This window comes from Drosophila elegans, unplaced genomic scaffold (assembly GCF_018152505.1).
Source record: "Drosophila elegans isolate 14027-0461.03 unplaced genomic scaffold, ASM1815250v1 contig_149, whole genome shotgun sequence".
NCBI classification, from domain to species: domain Eukaryota; kingdom Metazoa; phylum Arthropoda; class Insecta; order Diptera; family Drosophilidae; genus Drosophila; species Drosophila elegans.
Window position 1 is genome coordinate 24,983,287 of NW_024545513.1, and position 19,371 is coordinate 25,002,657.

A 19,371-nucleotide genomic window follows, 5' to 3' on the forward strand; every position below is an offset into this window, starting at 1 on the left:
AACAGACCCAAAAAGAAGAAGACAACACAAAATTCCATTTTCCGCCAGCAAAATGGATATCAACGCAAAACTTAATATAAATTTGACATTCGCAAGTGGAAAGTCGTCCAGCTTATTATCCGCAGGTCAAATGGAAGTCGATACCTTCCTATTCTTTCATATTATAGAATGGGCATGTTCATTTAATTATATTTATACTTCTGACTTTGCCAAAATGCATCTCCATTTCAAAAATATCCCAAAATAGCCAAGTAAAAATATTCTAATTACTTAAAAACTACTGAATTATCACCAAATTTACAGCCTACTAGTCCGCAACAGCGAGTTGAAGCGACTTCTTTCCGTCTCTTTCTTGCACATGTAAATATTATGGAAGCGGAATTTGGTCATTGAATCAGAAAAGCCGTCTGTCTGAATAGGCTTTAAGGTGTTATTTATTAGTTTAAATCACCAAAATACTAGTTTTATTATATTCCCTTCCTTGATTTCATCCTAGTACTCAGATCGACGAAAACCTTTCGCCGCCTATGAGAATAGAAATGTGCAGAGTGTTGCCAGACGTCTGGAATGAACTCTCGATGAACGTTTGTCAGGCCCTGGCGAAAAGAATAAAAAATGTAATCTTTGGTGTTGTTAGATTTGAACTTGCAAGCAAAATGGAGGGAAAAACGACAGAAACACGAAAAAGCCGGGTATTTGTCGCCATTTCAATACCAAATTTAACTTTATTTCGTTTATATTCAATATTTTCGATTTTGCTTTTCTGACGCAAAAGTTAAAAGATTATAATAAAATGTGGAATAATTACCAACGATAAGGTGATCTTGAATCCTTGTTACAATTGTGTCGGTACTGTTTGTGTGGTTCAATTATTCACTGTTGTGTGCTTTTTAATCTGTAAAGTTTTACTTTAAAATCCACTCAAATCATAGAAAGGCTTTAATGTAAATCATTTAACTCCAAGAGCTAATTTTTATTTTGCCCCGCAGGTCAAATTGAAGTCAATACTCCTTATTCACTCGTATTATCAAATTAGAATTTGTTCATTTAATTATATTAAAATCGCTGACTTGGCCAAAATGCATCTGCAACTCCAAAAAAATCCCGTAATTGCCAAGTAAAAATCATCTTAATACTAAATCACCTTCTACTCCCAATAATAAGTTTTATCGCCTTTTCGCCGAAGATAAAGACGCTGAAGCGGAATCCGGCCGCTGTTGCATGATAGCCGCTGTGTGAATAGCCTTTTACGATAAGAAGTGGCAGCTCTGCGATAGTTCAACGCAACTCTGTATCATAAAGGTGGCAGCCCTGGCCTGCGATAGTTCATCGAAGTACCATACCATCAACCTCCATCCATTTCTTTTATTTAATTAGTTTTAATTTATATTTCTAACGCTAATTTATTGGCAACCCCTCACTATCGTTGCCCCCCGCCATCGGTACGCTGCACTTTGGTTCGGTTTCGTTTCGTATCGGGCGTTTCGGTTCGATCCCAAAGATCAGATCAGAGAAACTGAAACTGAAACTCAAACTGCCGTGTTTTGTGTTGTGTGCTTGTTGAGCAAAATTGTGAGCACTTGGCTCGGGAAAAATGTCAAAGAACAAGATAAACACAACGTCCGGCACGGCGACCAGTGGCGACACGAACCTGATCGAGGTGAAATCGAAGGTGAGTCCCAACTTCAGCCCTTGAATCTGCATTCCCACCGACATCCACGCCCCTTTCTTCGCCGCTGAGCTGCTGATTCATGCGCATAGAAATTGCATTTACTAGTTTGGGAGCCGAGGGTTCTGAGTTGGAAAGTTACCTAAATCCCCGTACAGGTATTAGTCCCGACGAAAAAAGGGCTTTCCATCTCTGCAAGCACTTCAAATTGATTACAATTTATTTACTATCTGGAAATTGTTGAAAAGTCCTCAGAGCCAATATTTACTGATGAAGCGGGTTCATTTTGGACTACTCCTTTAACACGTTATGATAGACTACTATCTGTTGAGCTTGAACACCTACACTGTTATGCTCAAATTAATTGTTCTCTATTAAGTAAGGATTTGTTAATTGTATAGAATGTTGAAAAATGTCTTCCCAAAACGACAAAGGGAAATTAGGAAAATTTCTATTGAGTAATCATGCGAATAGTTCAACAGGTGATGCTTATCAAACGTATTCGTAAACGTATCCATTTAGTTGTAACAGAAATGAAAGGCATAAGAAACTAACTTATTAAACCCAACCTTTAAGTTTGATGCGGAGTTCCGGCGGTGGAGTTTTAAGCGAAATGAGACGGAGCAGAGCTTCGACAAATTTGCGGCCCTTATAGAGCAGCTGCACAAGCTAACGAACATCCAGTTTCTCATTCTCTACATCGATCCGCGGGACAACGATCTGCTGCCGATTAACAACGATGATAACTTTGGCAGGGCCCTGAAAACAGCACGTCCCCTTCTACGGGTCATAGTTCAGCGGAAAGGTAAGTCTATCGTATTGTCAAACCCATTACCATTGCCATTGCCATAACCATTACTCACTCACCAACGGTTCCCGCTCCCTATAGATGATCTTAACGAGTACTCAGGCTTTGGGACGATGAAGCCGAGGAACCTAATCGGCAGCATACTGATGGGACACACGCCCGTAAAGACAAAGGCCCCATCGATATCCATACCGCACGACTTTCGCCAGGTTTCGGCCATCATAGATGTGGATATTGTGCCGGAAACGCATAGAAGGGTGCGGTTGCTGAAGCATGGCAGCGATAAGCCCCTGGGATTCTATATAAGAGATGGCACCTCCGTGCGGGTGACGGCCAGTGGACTGGAGAAGCAGCCGGGCATCTTTATATCCCGCTTGGTGCCGGGCGGCCTCGCCGAAAGTACGGGCTTGCTGGCCGTTAACGATGAAGTGATCGAGGTGAATGGCATCGAAGTGGCGGGCAAGACGCTGGATCAAGTTACCGACATGATGGTGGCTAATAGCTCCAATTTAATCATCACTGTGAAGCCGGCCAACCAGCGCACGCTGACGTCCACACATCGCGGCTCCTTTTCGAGGAACAGCCAACTGTCCAGTGGGTCGCATCACACCAATAATACCAACACCTCCGACGAAATTGAGCACGACGATCAGGACGATATCGTGGACCTCACGGGGGTGACCCTAGACGAGAGTCCCACGTCGACTTCCGCTGGGAACCAGAATTATCAGCCGCCGGCGCCACCGCTGTCATCATCACCCTCGTCGCATCACCAGCAGGCAGCCTCAAATGCGTCCACGATAATGGCCAGCGACGTTAAGGATGGAGTGCTGCATTTGTAAGATTGACCAGGAGGAATGGCCATTCAGCGGCATCTAGGACTCAAGCAACGGAAAACGCGAATTCACAGCAGAGAAGAGGAGAGGATTTTCAGTTTATCAGACTTAACTTTCCTTAAGATCAGGATAAGTTCGTTAAACTCGAGTCAATTATTTAAAGTTATACAAGTTAGGCGAGCTAATCACATGTATTTCAATCGATTATATATAGCTCACTTACTAAAAAGACTGTCAAAGCTCAAAACACCATGAAGGAATCATCAAAAAGCATTATTAATTGAGTGAATTATGTAGAAATATGGGCAATATCTTGGTCATATCCTGTAAAAGTTTGTTAAAACGCTGTTTCTACAAAATTCCCAGTTATGTAGTAGTTGAGCAATATATAAAATACGATTATACATATAATCATAATCAGACTTTCCCCATACATTCCACGAAACACACTCAAAGTCACACAAATCACACCTATTCATTTGCACGTTTTTGAATGCAGTCCCTTGTTTTTATCTATTTCCTTGGCATATATATGTATTTAAATTTGTAAGATTTACGTCTTGTTATTATTCTTGCTTGTTGCATTAGATTAGAGTGAGACAGATAGAGGAGAGATTAAATAAGAGAGAGAGAGGGAAAGCATAAAATGCAGAAGGCAGAAAAATTTACTTAACCATTCGAATCGACAAATTCTGAAAAGGCAATAATTGTAAAAAAAAAATCACACATGCGAACACAACTAATTTATACCCAAAGCATTCCATTTTATGTACTTTTACAAGTCGAAAAAACCCCAAAAACGAATGGTTTTTGATTTGCAAACCTTTTTTAAATTAGATACAATAATTTTTTTTAGTCCATATTCATGTTTTCATGGCATTACCTAGTGTATTTGTTTATTTTATTTTAAACATTGTATTTTTTGTAATTTTAATTTTTGTTTTTCGTCTATGCGTCCAATACTCGTTCAAGTTGTTTGTTGTAATGTCATCATTTAAAGTTATGGAGAAAATACAGAAAACTGTGAAGCTAAAGTTAACAAAACGATAAAGTAAATAAACGAAACACCAACAGCGCCTTCGCCTTTAAGAGAGCAATTCGATACTTTATATATACAAGATAATATATACACTAAAACAATCTATGTTAAATACGTATCCTTGTACACACACTTGAAGTCTGTATACGCTTTAGTCAAATCAAAAAGACACTCAAGGCAGACGCGATGCGATCTGCTTGACTTGAAGTTAACAATACCCATCATTATGGGGCGGAACAGGCATTACTAACTTTTCGAAATACCCTAGATAGATAGCAAGATCTAGGCTAGAGACAGCAGCGAATCTGAAACCTTGCGTATGGCCCAAACCAAACACATCCCTCATCCCAATGCCACATATCCACATATCCTACACATACTACCAAGCAATCTTAACCAGGGCCGTAGCTAGCATGGGGCAGTTGGGGCGGTGCCAGCTGGGGCCATTTTTACTCGTTGCCCCCGGGCCCCTGATGCTCTAGCTACGGCCCTGATCTTAACCTTAACCGAACGAGAAACTATAGTCTCCACCATCCCCGATTTCCAAGCACACGCATAAATATATACATAAAGCGATAGTTCATTCCCGCTGAATAACTAAGAAAGACCGAAAAGCAAAAATACGAAAGAAAAAATTTATATTTTGATGTATGTATTATTATTTTTTAATAAACTTAAGTGAACTTGAAATAGAACTTATGCGAAAATGCAGTTTTCTGGGACGTTGGAACTTGAAGGCTATTATTTTAAGTACGAAAAAAGGGGTTTAAGCGTTAGAAAGATCGAAATTGGTAAATAATCGTTTAATGTGCCAATATCAATACTTAAATTTTTAAAAATTATTGCGTACAGAATCTTTAGTCGCTATCCAATGGGATTGATTCTACTTCATTGTGTCGTACGAAAGTAATATCAAATATTTTCAAAATGATCTTATTTAAAAATGCTCAATTAAAATTGTTAAGATGCATGTCCGCCACTTTTCAATTTAGATTAGGGGCTGTTTTGTACACATTGAGAATATTGCAATATTTTACCCTTTCACGTAAATATTCTTGATCAGAATCAATAGCCATTTTAGAATTAATAGCCGTCTGAACGTCGAGATTTTGGAAACTAAAAGCGATTCAAGTGCTGCCGAAGCATCGCATTCTAACGCCCACAAAACGCTAAATTCTGGACACCCACATTTTAATGGTAAGACAAGCTTTTCCAATTAGAAAAGGGTTTCAAAAGTGGCTTAAGTGACTTACCGCAAAAATTTCCAAATTTTTGATAAAAATAAATGCATGAAGGCATTTTTATATTTATTTAAGTCAATGCAATCTATTAAGGAAAGAAGTACGAAATTTTTTGAAGTAATGATGAACACCGACTTCCAAACGTGAGTTGTGGGAAAACCGCTTTAAAGTTTTGAAAATGAGTATACTAGTACTAGTAAACCGTTATAAAAATAACCATACTATCAATTTTCTCTGACCGATTTGAAATTTAGACACAACACAACATCAAAACATATTAGACATTATTTAAAAAAATATAAAAACCCTACTCTCCCCTTAAGTGGCTATACCAGTGTTACCCACGAAAAAATATGAAATTGTTTGAACTTTTTTTTAAAGAATGAATTAAAAGTAATGTTTTGCAATTTTTTGCACACAACAAGGTAAGTTATCAACTTTATTAAAAAAAAAGGTCTCCAACTTCTGACATGATTCCGAATAAATAGAAAAATTCAAAAAGATTATGATTGCTATATACGAATGCGCTACAATCTTAAAAATATTAACAAAATTGCGTCGGTTTGACAAAAAATAAGTAGCTACTTTTTAATTTAAAAAATGACCTTTTAAATTCTCACAAATGGACAATTTTCAACCAATCCAAAAGTTCGTAGGTCATTGTAGATAGTCTTATTTGTAGCTGAGTCTTACTTTTAAACCGATCGGTCAATTTACATTCGAGCTATGATTGTCAGCAGTTTTCAAAAATATCTTTTCGAGAAAAAGGCGTTTCAAGTTTCAGGTGCAGCGGTGTATGCCTGTAAGCGGTCGCTCCTTAGAACGTTGCTATTCAAAAGCTATTTTAGATACAACCTTGCCGCTTTATCAGGATATTTTTGAAACTGTAAACTACCGATTACGCCAAAAAAAGTCGATTAAAAAGAGTTACACTTGTATACCCCCTTAAAGCGATCCATCCTTTTTAAAAAGCAATTTCTTTTTAAATTTTAGCTCAACTTCGTTTTTTTTTTTTAATTATAACTATTAATTGTTAACCACCTTAAATAATTGAACCCATCACATTTTTCTTTCAGTTGCGATTCGATTTATCTTTCTTATCTTTCGGCTGCTGAATATATACACTTAACTTAACCAATCAGGAAATTAAATTTATGTATATGAGCGAATTCTTTGCTTCATGCGTGCTCGTCGTGTGTCTTTTTTTACAGAGTTCAAATTATAACTAGTTTTTCATACATGCAAACAAAAATGATACATCTAGACAAATTACATTTAAGAGTTAATATCCAATATCCAAATGGAGGAAGATTGTGTAGGAGGATGAGAATGAAAATCAGTCTAATCGCTTCCGGTCGCCACATTCGCGGCATTGTTCTCCAGACACTGCCAAATGGTCTTCGCAGCCGGACGATCCTCGCTCAGAGCATTTGTGCACAGGTAGAACAGCTCCACGATGCAGTTGTAATCGTCGCTGAGTTGAAAGGCAACCGGCAGTGGTGGGCGTGTGCCATAGGCCGAGTCAAGGTCAGAGAAGTCGTTCTCCTTGGTGTCGTTCTCCTTAGTATCGTCCTCTTCCTCGTCGACCTCCTCCTCTTCGACCGTCTCCTGACTCATATCGTTGTCTGTATGTTCCTCCTCGATTTCTGCAGCTACCCCGGAGAAGTCCAGCTGCTTGCGCTGCAGCTTCTCCGCGTCGGTGGTCAAGTCGTGGGAGCTGTCCATATCCTCGCCCAGCGCTGCATCGAGCTCCAAGGTGTGTGGCGGCACCAGGGCCAAGGTCTCGTAGATAATTAGGCCAAAGCTGAAAATGTCTGCCTTGCTGTCTATGATATCCACATCATCTATGACCTCTGGAGCGCACCACAGGCTAGTTCCTGAAACAAAAGCGCGTTGGTAATTATAGCAATTAATGTTTTAATAACAGTCAAACAGTGCAGCGGTATCGATTTGTAAGTTTATTAAATATAAACCACCGACAATGGCTTATCAAAAACACTTTAAATATTTAGCTAAGTGTGCTGCCACTGCATCGTTTACAACCAAAGAACTCACCCACATATCGCAACCCTGGGTTCTTGAGGAAATTAATCTCGCCTTGCTCGTCCAGCGGCAAAGAGACCCCGAAATCGCACAATTTGCAGATCTCAAACTCTCCTTTAACCAGGACATTAAAGGACTTGAGGTCGCCGTGCAGCATGCGAGCCTCGTTGTGAAGGAAATCTAGCGCAAGGGCGACGTCCATGATCATTTTGAAAGTGTGTTTGGCTGGCAGCGGACCCAGATCCTCGTCGTGACGTTCCTCCAGTATGGAACCCAGCGAGGTGGTGCACATTTCGAGAGCCAATGTGTTAACGCCCTCGGCGTTGGTGACAACGCCACGGAATCCCACAATATTTGGGTGTTGAAGTTTTCTAGGATGGTAGAATAGGTTATTATTTCTTGAACTATATAGTATATGGGGTTTTTGGGGGTTTTAATAAGACAATTATTGTACCTTTCCTGCGTAGAGGCACATTCGTCTTATATCAATCTTTAGAGAGCCAAGTAATTTTAATGATTTTCCTACTTTTATATAAAGCCAATGGAACTTTTTATTAAAACTGCAGTTTACAATTAAAGTTAAGTGTTGAATAGAACTTTGTAAAGAAAGTCCAACCAAAAGTTAATCAATTCATGTGCTTTTAACATTTTTTTTTATTTTTTACAAAAAATATTTTTTTTTGTGAATATAATTAAAAAAAAAAAAACTTTATTCCAACCAGCTTAGAACGTATTTACTTAAATTTGATTTGATTGCTGTCATTCGATTTCTTGGAACTTTAATACATTTTGTGATTATTTTGGCCACTAAATTTATCATTTTTTATTATTGTTTTATTATGTCCAGTGTAAACTGTATTAACATTATTTTTCAAATATTGATTGTAGGCTTAAAGTTATGGCTTTGGGACGCCCTATTATTTAAATTATACTTATAGTGATAATAAATCTTAACATTAGATTATTGTATTGAGGCCAATTCATCATGTATGACGCATCATCTTATGATAAGGAAACTGCAGTTTCCTCTATTTTTTCGAATCTTATTAAGACCAATAAAAAAAACCCTAATATGTAACTGTAACAAGTGTTGCCTGTATTTGTTTGCAATGACCACCCCGGTGCTTTTGTGACCCACATATCACCCACATCCTACCACACATGCAGCCTCCGCACTAGCACATTTGCACATTCCACGACACGCACACGCAGGACAGTGACACACACACACACACACACACACACACAATCCATCCTGCAAGAGCAAACGCGATAGAAATTCGTCTTGTGGACCAAAACTTACCGCAAGATTTCCGCCTCGTGGACAATCCGCTCGTTGAATAGCGTATCCTTCTTGACTCGCATATTATGCGTGATCCGCTTGACAGCCCATGGAGAGCGGATTTGGCCGCGCCGTGGCGAGCGGTCCAGGCGGTAAACGCTGACGCCGGTCCCGTGGCCCAGAGTTTTTAGCATCGGCGATGGTGGCACCCGAATCGGTGTGCTGCTGTTCTGCACGTTCTCCAAGTGCAAATTGCGCAGCTTGCGGCGCGGCGTTTCCATCGTTTATTCGCTTATTCTCAATAAAAAATTATTAATCAATCAACAAAAAAAAGCGACGCGCACAAAAAGTCCGTTTGAACTGTAAATGGAATGCAACAGTGGGTGTGAGCGGCGGCACCAACACTTTCTTAAGTGGCAGTGTGACCCTCGCAGTTATTTGGCAACAATTAATCACATTTTCAGCTGTTTTGAAAGTGGTTTTAACTCGAGTACGCCACACGACACTTTTGTTTAACAACAACTTATAAACGACAGCCTTGAAAAGCTACTTACACTTGACAATTAAAACATACGCCTACAATATTAAACTGTTTGCCTTGGTCTCACTTTATCGTAGGACACTTAACAATACTGGCAAAGGGGTCTAGTTCTGAACCGTTATCATTTAAACTAATTTTTGTCATACAATACGATTTTACACAATGTACAATTTTCAGCATTCATTGAAGTTTCCGACATAACGGACTAAAAATCCAAGGCAAATGCTTTCTAAACATTTAAAAAAATCTTTTTGCAATAGGGTAGATATCCAAGAAATAAAAATATTAATAATTTGGTTGCGCGACAATTACCGAATGTTTCTCTGTAAATCAAAAAACGGTTTGTAGTAGCTGCAAAATATACACCCAGTGCTTTTAAAGAATTTGTTGCCGGAGGTAAAAAAAACGGTCGATTGCTCGGCACAACCTCAAATCATTTTTAATCATTCAAAATTAAATATTGCTGAGTTTGAAGCCGAAAAATGCAATAATGTGAACAGACCCAAAAAGAAGAAAAAGACAACACAAAATTTCATTTTTCGACAGCAAAATGGATATTAACGCAAAACTAAATTCAATTTTGACATTCGCAAATGGAAAACTTTTTTCTGCTGACCAACCGATCCATTAATTGATGCTGGATTTCCCTAGAAATATCAGAGCTCTTTCGCGCTTACTGTAGGTCAAATGGAAGTCGATACCTTCCTATTCTTTCATATTATAGAATGGGCATTTGCTGACTAGGCCAAAATACATCTCCATTTCAAAAATATCCCAAAATGGCCAGGTAAAAATAATTGAAATACTTCAAAACTACTGAATCACCACCAAATTAATAGCCTACTACTCGCAACAACTACTTGAAGCGACTTTTTTCGGTCTCTTTCTAGTACATGCACCTCTTAAGGAACATAAAAGCGGAATTTGATCGCTGAAGCAGAAAACCCGCCTGTCTGAATAGGCTTTAAGTCCGTTTTGCTCGAATTTATGTTACATCGTGTAGTCTGAGAAAAAAATGCGTTAATGAATGAATCCAACAATGCAATGTTATAAGCACAATCAAAACCACTTACATAAAAACGGTTTTGTATTGGTTAATATTAAGAATTCAAACCTATTTCTCGCATTTCCCTAGTGCGCACAGTTCATGCTTGACAAAAGAATGTGGACGGTTCTCGGTGAAAATAGAGCATTATTGACAGCAACAAGAATGTAGATATGTCGCAGTGGAAACAGGGTATAATTTAGTATTCACATTTTTTGAAGTTTTTTGATTGCAGTGACGTACTTATCGGTTTGCCTATACCTAGTCATGTTTTAGAAATGAAACTGTTGTAAAATCTGTTTAATTTGCGCAATAAATTAAGCGGGTTTCAAGCATCCTGTATGCGCCATGGTGTACATCGACCATAGTGAGTAAACATTGATTTTGTGTTGCTCAGATATTGCAAACTCTGAACCATTTGTTGTTCGTTTATGGCAGATGGGCGCGTGTGGGAGAAGCGACCTTGGGACTGGCGACGGATAGTGGAGCTCTTGATGGGAATATGGTTCGCCATCAAACAACTGTGAGTTGACTATCTAGCTGCAGACTTATAAGGCTATAACAAAGCAAGTTTCTTTCAGATTCGTGACGTTCCTGGCTCCCTTCACAGCCCCCGATAACAACCCCAACCAACGACGCGGTAATAACTGGGGCGGCGGTGGAGGAGGAGGTGGCTGGGGTGGTGGCGGAGGTGGTGGCGGAGGAGGTGGTGGTGGAGGAGGAGGGCAAGGAGGATTAAGGCCAAACCGCCGAATTGGACGCATACAGCCGTCGATGAGCTGCAATATGCCTGCGGCAGGCGGATGAGGATAGTAGCGACATCCGGTCCCACATTTGTGGGCGGATGTCGCGCCGACAGAAGACTGTAAGCGCCAAGCAGCACCAAAACTGGCTCAGAAGTCACGGTTTGTCCGGCTCCAGTAGCACCTATGACGCAGTCCTCTTAAACTCGGACTCGAGCGGAGAACTGCCGAAAGATGTATCGTCGATTTCTGGGCTCGCTGCTTGCGTGGCCGTCGTCGGTTTACATATGTACATGTGTATGTACTAGCTCCAATATAGTTACAGGTTTTTATGTGAATTTAGTAATGAAAAGTACATACATATTTAAAGTTCAAAGTAACAGTGCCAAGAACTTTTTATATGTATTGTTATTCCTGCGAAATAAATATGTAGATAAAAACCAAAAATTACCTCCGTGAACCCCATTTTTTTTCAATTAGTTTCCAGTCAGAAGTGAGCACTTAGCATATGTTTATGTGTTTTATAATAATTTTCAAATATATTTTGCCCGTATTCAAAATTTAGTTTTTAACCCGAAACTTATTGGAATCGAAGACCCCTGTGGGTTTATAATTCCTTAAAAACAAATACATGCGCCAGAAGGAGAAGGTGTTATGCATACTTTAAAATAATAATAATTTACAAGTTCCTTAGCCGAAGCAAACAATAAACCTAAGCGGCGGCTGTGAGAACGCCCTGCAACAACATTTTCAATAAAGCGATTATAATCGGCTGTGTGTAAAGGGTATTATTGAAATATCGGCAAACCGATTATTGTGACGAAATGCTTATCGATAACGTCAATCAGCTGCTTGGCTTGGCCATCTCCAACACCACGTCAAGTTGTATACAAATTTACAAATTTAGGCTGACCTGCCAGTACATTCGGGAATATTTACAAAACAAAAAAAAAGAGTACCTTGCAAGCTAATTGGTCTTCAACATGGCGTATGTCGATCAAAGTGAGTGCAAATGGATGTACATGTGGATCCCGGCGGTCTGAACCCTTTTTTTTTGCAGATGGTCGACTTTGGGAGAAACGTCCTTGGGACTTGAATCGGGTATTGGCCATATTCGTGGGTATATGGTTTGCCATCAAGCAGTTGTGAGTGGGCAAATGATATTTCCAACCAGGAGTATTTAATCTAGTACCTTCTGCACAGGTTTGCATCGTTCCTAGCTCCGTTTAGCAGCAATGATAACAACGGCGATAACTCCCGTCGAGGAAATGGCTGGGGTAGTAGCAGTTGGGGAGGAGGAGGAGGAGGTGGAGGAGGCGGTGGTGGTGGCGGAGGAGGTGGAAGTGGTGGCGGTGGATATGGCGGAGGAGGATTAAGACCGAACCGCCGAATCGGCCGCATACAGCCCTCCACATCATGCAGTGCCGGAGGATGCTGTGGTTAGCAAAATAGTATAAGTGTTTTGGTCTAAAGAAGTGTTTAACCAAAATGTTCGAATACTTCACCCCTTTATCCCCATTTTACCACCATACCGGAACAATTAATCAAATATATTGTGGCTGAATTTTAGTCGTAAGGTTTTGTATTGACTTGGAATCAGAATATTATTTTTAATAAACCCCCCTAATTACCCAACTCACAAAGACAATGAATTTTTGGTCTTTCAGACTTTAATGAGAAAAAACTTGGTTAATCAAAGCAATTTGCATCAGAGGGCAAAAGGAAACTACTAAATAATAATAACGTATATAATATTAAAGGTTGAAAAAAGCATGTCCGATCCTATAAGTTATACAGTTTAATATACCCATGCAAAAATGCAGCTGTTTGACATTAAATTTATTATGTTTTGGAAAAATTAGGCAATTCAAAATGTGAATGTGTGAAAATTTGTGCCAGTGGAATCCGGCGGTCACAATTTCGACATTACGCAACACTGCCGGTAACTGCAGTCCGGCAACGCCGTTCAAATCATCTGTTCAGTCAAACAGCTGGAAGAAGAAGATGCGGCGCCTGGTGCGAAATTGGAATTGCCGACTGTTACTCAACGCCAAATCAGGCCAAAGAGTTGTCCGGCATGGCAGTGTCCAGCAAAAGATCGCTTCCCAGGAGGACGGAGCGGACAGGAATGGATTCGGTGCCAAACACTGTATGAGCCTAGTGGAGTAAGTAGCACATACGGACACACTTTAAGTTTGCTGTTTTGCAATCGTTCTGTTCTACAACCAGGAAATATGACTATGAGAACTACCTGTGCACCCTGTTGCTGCCCCGGGAATTGCGACGAGCTGCCTTCGCCCTGCGGGCATTCAACGTGGAGGTCTCCAGATCGGTTAGCGGACATGTGAGTGGGGAATCCCTGAGTGCCTACTGCCAAGGAGACTTATAACTCGGCAGAATGGCAGAATTATAACTCAAATCAATTCATCATTGAGCTACTAACTCTTTCCCCTTCAATTTCTGTTGAAGGTTCTTCAGATAATAGGAAATCAGTAACTTTTAAAATATTTAAGGTCAGGGTTTAGCTCTACTCCTTCAACAAATTGAATTAAAACGTCTTCTTCAAATGATAGAGCTTCCACTAGTAACCTCAAAAATATTAGAAGTTGGGGTTAAGCTCTATCCCATCGACAGCGTTTACTAGCGAACTCACAGCAGTTACATGCGTTCCAGATATATTGTACATGAGTTTTCCTAATGACGATGTGATAGAACCTTCGAACTAACACCTCAACTTATTTCCATACTCTGTTTTCTGAATATAAATCATTCATAAATCATAAAGCTATATAAGTGGACGTGCTACAATCGCATCTATAGTTTTCGAGATCGATAATGTTTTGTGCGTGTGAACTTTATGAATTTATACTGGAAAACCATTAATTAGTTGATATAAAACACCAATCCCTTTCTTAAGTCTTTGTGGTAATGTGAAGTATATATCTATATATGCATATATTTATTTTGTATCCTAGTGCGACAAGGTTGAGCTTATAGTATTGCACTTGTCAAAACAATATGTTCAATATTTAAATTGGTTTGATAACTTAAGATATTTCTTAATCTAACAAAATTATATATTATTTATTTTTAGATTTACTATGTTGTATTTATCTTACTTATTTTAATTTTATTCTTTATTTATTCTTATAAAAATTTTTTAAATATATTTTTTTTTAATTTTGTATTATATTTAATTAATTTTATTTATGTCAAATATTTTTTAATTCAGAATTTATTAATTGTTAAGTTATGTGGTAGGTTGTTCTTGAGGCGTATAGCATTGATAAAAAATAGTATATTGGAACACAGCGATTTAAATCTTGGGCATTAAAAATGATGAGTGTTTGTGGACGTTGCATAACGGAAATAAATAAGAACCCTTTAATTTATCCATGAGGTCAAGTTTAGGTCCAGAAGTTTATTAGTCATTTGCGATATATGGTCAAATCGCTTCAGGCTATACACACATTTGACTATAGAGTTTGACGACAATTCACTTATGCATATCTCTAGAAGCACAATGACAAAAAATCTCAACCCCATAAAAGTATGTTGACTTTCGTTTGATTTCTTGACAGCAAACCGAACCACAAATAGCAAAACTGCGCCTCAAGTTTTGGCACGACTCCATAGACAAGTGCTTCGAATCGGAATCCCAACGATCCTATGTGGAGGATCAGCCTGTCCTGCGAGAACTGAAGCACACGGTGGGCAGTCGCAAGCTGAATAAGATTTATTTACGCCGCCTGGTCACAGCACGAGAGCGTCCGACCAACCAGGGCTTCGAGACGATCCGCGAGCTCGAGGAGTACGCCGAACAGACCTTCTCCTCGCTGCTCCTTCTGCTCTTGGAGGTGAGCGGAGTACGTGATCTGCAGGCGGACCACGCCGCCTCCCACCTGGGCAAGGCCCAAGGCATCGCCACCCTGCTGCGTGCCATACCGCTGACGGGACGTCAGCAAGCGGTCTGCGTGCCCCTCGAGGTGCTCGTGCGGCATGGCGTTAATCAGGAGCGCATCATTCGCGGCCGCAGCGAGGACAAGGGCGTCGAGGAGTGTATATTTGAGGTGGCCAGTGCCGCCAACACTCACTTGAAGCTTGCCAGGCAGCTACACGATCAGATGTCGCCCCAGGTGCGCAAGATTTTTCTTTCTGCCGTTGCCACGGATGCATATCTGGAGCGCCTGCGTCGCGCCAACTTCCTGTGAGTTTCACACGCACCCTTTAGCCATTAAGAAAGTCAAGAAAGAAAGCACAACGTTGCTTAACATTAATATAAACATAAAACTAAAGTAAAAGAGACTAATTTTCCATAAGTTCCGTTTTGATTTTGTCAATATTTGTTCTACAGTTACAAAGAATTTTCAAAACCTGATTTTATCGGAAGAGAATATTCATTGAGAATTATGAATGTCCAATGAAAAAACTATACAGTTTCTTTAATAATCTTAGTAAATTATGGCATTCAATTGATATGCAATTGAAAGCCAGCGCTGATAATTTTACGCAGTAATATCCAGATTGCATTAGACCACTATACCTTTTCTCTGCTATAGGAACGACAAGCCCTTTAAATGAGTTTGTTTTTATAACCGTTACTCTTATAATCGTGATAGGGATCCTGTTACTTGTGCACCAAATTATAAATAAATTATTATTTATTTATTCCCATTTTATAGGCTAACCCACAAGAGCTGCGTAGGACGCGACTCCATGCTGCCGGCACGTCTATTTTGGAAGTCACTGTTTAATCGGTACTGACATTCGTTGTTTTAGTAAATATGTAACCTAGGCCGAATGCCGTATTGTTGACTAATTTAATTAAAGAAAACATGCTTTCCGACTTACTAAATATTTGCAAAACTTATTTTTTTAATGTAAAAAAAAAAAAAAACTGTGACCTTCTGAACTGGAGCTTAAATCAAAACTCCGCAAGGCACGATTCTATATAAAAGCAAGAAAGAATCAAGACATCGGCAAGCCAAAGTTTGTAAACCCTTGCATCTTTTACTATTATAATATATTCATCAATTTACAAGAAAAATCTACCATGGATATGCTTTGCTTGTTGGCATGACGTCTTACATAGTAATCAATGGAAGATTTCTGCAAACCAGCATTAGAAAAGCGTTTTCCTTGGCATTTAACATTTTAACCATCTTTATTGTGCCACTCGAAATTTGGAGAGAAGTGATGGATTTCTTCCTCCCGGAAACTATGTTTATTCTTAAATTTTTTCATTATTCGATAAACTTTGTGGCTTTATTGAGTATTTTAATCTCGCGCTGTTGAAGGGAAAGAATGCTTTTTGTATTAGCTTGAATTAACCAATTAACTAAATCGAAAAATGGTCTGCAAAGAAAAAAAGGCGATATTATCGAAAATCGTTTACTGTTTCCTATGTGTGCCTTACACCCTTTTAGCAGTTTTAATTATAGATTGATGTCATTTAGATGCATTTGTTTATAAGATATCTAATTTGACACCGAGAGATCAGAGCTATTCGAAACACCGAGTTAGCGAAGGAATAATGACAAAGGACTCAATAACCAGACAATGAAATCACTAAGTAACGCAAATAATTACAGCTTAGTGCCTATATTTTGACATTATCGGGCCACCAAAAAACAATGACTCGGAATAATGTTACTGACAATGATTTGTTCTCCTGCGGATTGTGTACGAACTGGTCTAAATAGGGTTACAGAATAAACCCTTCTAATCAAATTCAAGTAGATTTTAATCCGGAAGGGTAATTTGGCGTATGTTCCTGTTCAAATCTCTTGGACGGCTGTTTCTTCGGAAAACGACAATGAGGTTGATAGTTAAGATTTTTAACATGGTCATGGACATGACTTCATACTTTACAATTGGAGGAAGCTGCGACAATTGTTTACTTGTTGTCGTTTGTCGTGTTTCCTGACATTTTTCTTTTAAGTGCGTTCTTGCTTAAGTGTGTTCATATTCAGATGATTTTTTTATCTATAATTGAGGACTTTATCCGGAGATTAGAATCCAAAGGTCGAAAATGATGGCATCAATGTTGCTTAAACTCTCTTTGGCACTTATTTCTTTAAGTGATCTATCTTATTTTTGCACGTTGTCCTTGAGATGTGTAAAAATAAATTAGTACTCACCGAAGATAACAATTATAAAACGAATATTTGTATACCCCTGCAGAGGGTATTATAATTTCAGTCAGAAGTTTGCAACGCAGTGAAGGAGACATCTGCGACCCTATAAAGTATATATATTCTTGATCAGCATCACTAGGCGAGTCGATCTAGCCATGTCCGTCTGTCCGTCCGTTTCTACGCAAACTAGTCTCTCAGTTTTAAAGCTATCTGCATGAAACTTTTCCAAAAGTTGTCGTTCTATTGCAGGTAGTATATAAGTCGGAACGAACCGGATCGGACGACTATAGCATATAGCTCCCATAGAAACAATCGAAAAAATAAATAAAAAAAAATATAACTTTGCTGTTTTTAAATTTTTTTTTTAGTTCTTCGACATATAGTAATGGTTAAATATTTCAGAATTACGGTTTAAATTTCATGAAAATCGGAGGTCTATATCAAATAGCTCCCATAGAAATAATAAAAATATATGTATAAAATAACTATCTAATAATTGAGCTGCAAGTCATGATAGCTTCAATGTTTTTAAACATATACACAAGTAAATCATAATTTTAATGTTTTAAAAAATATTTAATTTTTGCAATAGCTGCAAGGGTATATGAACTTCGGCTTGCCGAAGTTTGCTTCCTTTCTTGTTGTATACCTTGCTGATATTTCCATTTTAGTTACAAAGCTCAAACAAGATTTTCATATATGTATAACCCTTGCAGAGCTTATTATAATTTCAGTCAGAAGTTAGCAACGCAGTGATCAGCATCACTAGAAGAGTCGGATAATTCTATATATATATATATAGTAAGGAATTCCGGTGTTTATCTTCACTACGTTGACGGCCGTCCACAGTGATAAATACATCCAAAGTTGTTAATAAGAAGAACATCAAATTGACACCTAAAGTGGCTCGCAGCTTATTTCGTGCAGCTGTATTACAAAACTTTAAATCGGTATTGCGGCAAAACCAATGAAGATAAAACAAAAATGTAAACGCAATATTTTAACTAGAAACAGTAGCATATTTAAAAAACTAAAAACGATCTCCTTATTCTTAAAAATAAGAACAAAATATGACAAAAACAAAATGTACAGGCTTTTTTCATGCCGCAACTTATTTCGTGCAGTTGATTTGGATAAACTTATTATTCTTTAAAAAAATTAGAATATTTTGTGTGCTATCCTTTCTACTTCTGGACAGCTTTCAGACGATTTTCCATCGACGCGTCTACTTATTTGGTCGTTTCTACTGTTATTTTTTGCCATTCTTCTATTAGAGCATTCTTCAAATCGTTTTTATTCGAAATCTGTCGTTTTCGAATTGCCATGTCCAATATTTCCCATAAATTTTCGAAGACATTCAAGTCTGGATACTGTGCTAGTGTTATGACGACATGAGGGCAGTTCCAGACGAGCCAGAACTTCACAATGCCTTCTAAATGCTTCGGATCGTTGTCTTGGTAGAATATTAAGCTTTTCTCAGTTTGGAGAAGATAACGCTGCTGAGGCTTAAATAAGTAAAAAAGTAAATGCTATACAAAAATGGTTTCAGGTTAAAGGAAAAAACATTTTTTGGTATTTTAATTTCAGTCAGAAGGACACATTCCCCACCCTAACAGCATTAGCATAAAAACCAAAATATTGTTGTTTAAAAAGTTTTAATTTTTGAAACATTTAAATGGTGTATCTATTTATGGAATGCTTATTAGTTTTTCTTCACAAAATTTTATATCAGATATTTTTTATGTTGCGATCGTCACAAGTTTTTTACATCGCTAGGAGGAATACAGTTAAAAGCGCCAAAACTGGCATTTCCGTAAAATATTCCCAAAAAAGGGAAGCGAGTTCCCCTATTGTAACAGATATCGTTTCTTAGACTCAACTGCAGAAGATATGTATACTATCGATGACAGGCGATCGAAAGCCCGCTCAGAAGGTTCGGCTGGATGGATACCCGGGCAGTACAGTAGTTGCTAGCTGATTTCAAAGC

The 19,371-nt window shown here is 38.6% G+C and overlaps 5 protein-coding genes across 5 annotated transcripts; 4 read left to right on the plus strand and 1 right to left on the minus strand.

Annotated features, from left to right (window-relative positions):
* The first annotated feature begins 1,313 nt into the window (after positions 1-1,313).
* LOC108148166 (partitioning defective protein 6) lies at positions 1,314-5,042 on the plus strand. Its single transcript, XM_017275066.2, has 3 exons — positions 1,314-1,672; positions 2,246-2,474; positions 2,559-5,042. The coding sequence occupies exons 1-3, from the start codon at positions 1,595-1,597 to the stop codon at positions 3,317-3,319; spliced, it is 1,068 nt and encodes a 355-aa protein (XP_017130555.1). The 5' UTR covers positions 1,314-1,594; the 3' UTR covers positions 3,320-5,042.
* Positions 5,043-6,663: 1,621 nt separating this feature from the next.
* LOC108148168 (lymphokine-activated killer T-cell-originated protein kinase) lies at positions 6,664-9,413 on the minus strand. The gene is made up of 3 exons (XM_017275068.2): positions 8,940-9,413; positions 7,649-8,007; positions 6,664-7,470 (listed from the first exon to the last, which is right to left on the minus strand). The coding sequence occupies exons 1-3, from the start codon at positions 9,197-9,199 to the stop codon at positions 6,935-6,937; spliced, it is 1,155 nt and encodes a 384-aa protein (XP_017130557.1). The 5' UTR covers positions 9,200-9,413; the 3' UTR covers positions 6,664-6,934.
* Positions 9,414-10,725: 1,312 nt separating this feature from the next.
* Positions 10,726-11,694, plus strand: LOC108148169 (glycine-rich selenoprotein). The gene is made up of 3 exons (XM_017275069.2): positions 10,726-10,871; positions 10,943-11,027; positions 11,086-11,694. The coding sequence occupies exons 1-3, from the start codon at positions 10,853-10,855 to the stop codon at positions 11,309-11,311; spliced, it is 330 nt and encodes a 109-aa protein (XP_017130558.1). The 5' UTR covers positions 10,726-10,852; the 3' UTR covers positions 11,312-11,694.
* Positions 11,695-12,096: 402 nt separating this feature from the next.
* On the plus strand, positions 12,097-12,882 carry LOC108148125 (glycine-rich selenoprotein). Its single transcript, XM_017274975.2, has 3 exons — positions 12,097-12,249; positions 12,308-12,392; positions 12,451-12,882. The coding sequence occupies exons 1-3, from the start codon at positions 12,231-12,233 to the stop codon at positions 12,689-12,691; spliced, it is 345 nt and encodes a 114-aa protein (XP_017130464.1). The 5' UTR covers positions 12,097-12,230; the 3' UTR covers positions 12,692-12,882.
* A 333-nt stretch (positions 12,883-13,215) lies between these two features.
* LOC108148121 (NADH dehydrogenase (ubiquinone) complex I, assembly factor 6 homolog) lies at positions 13,216-16,102 on the plus strand. The gene is made up of 4 exons (XM_017274971.2): positions 13,216-13,412; positions 13,477-13,591; positions 14,829-15,454; positions 15,930-16,102. The coding sequence occupies exons 1-4, from the start codon at positions 13,252-13,254 to the stop codon at positions 16,009-16,011; spliced, it is 984 nt and encodes a 327-aa protein (XP_017130460.1). The 5' UTR covers positions 13,216-13,251; the 3' UTR covers positions 16,012-16,102.
* The last annotated feature ends 3,269 nt before the right edge of the window (positions 16,103-19,371 follow it).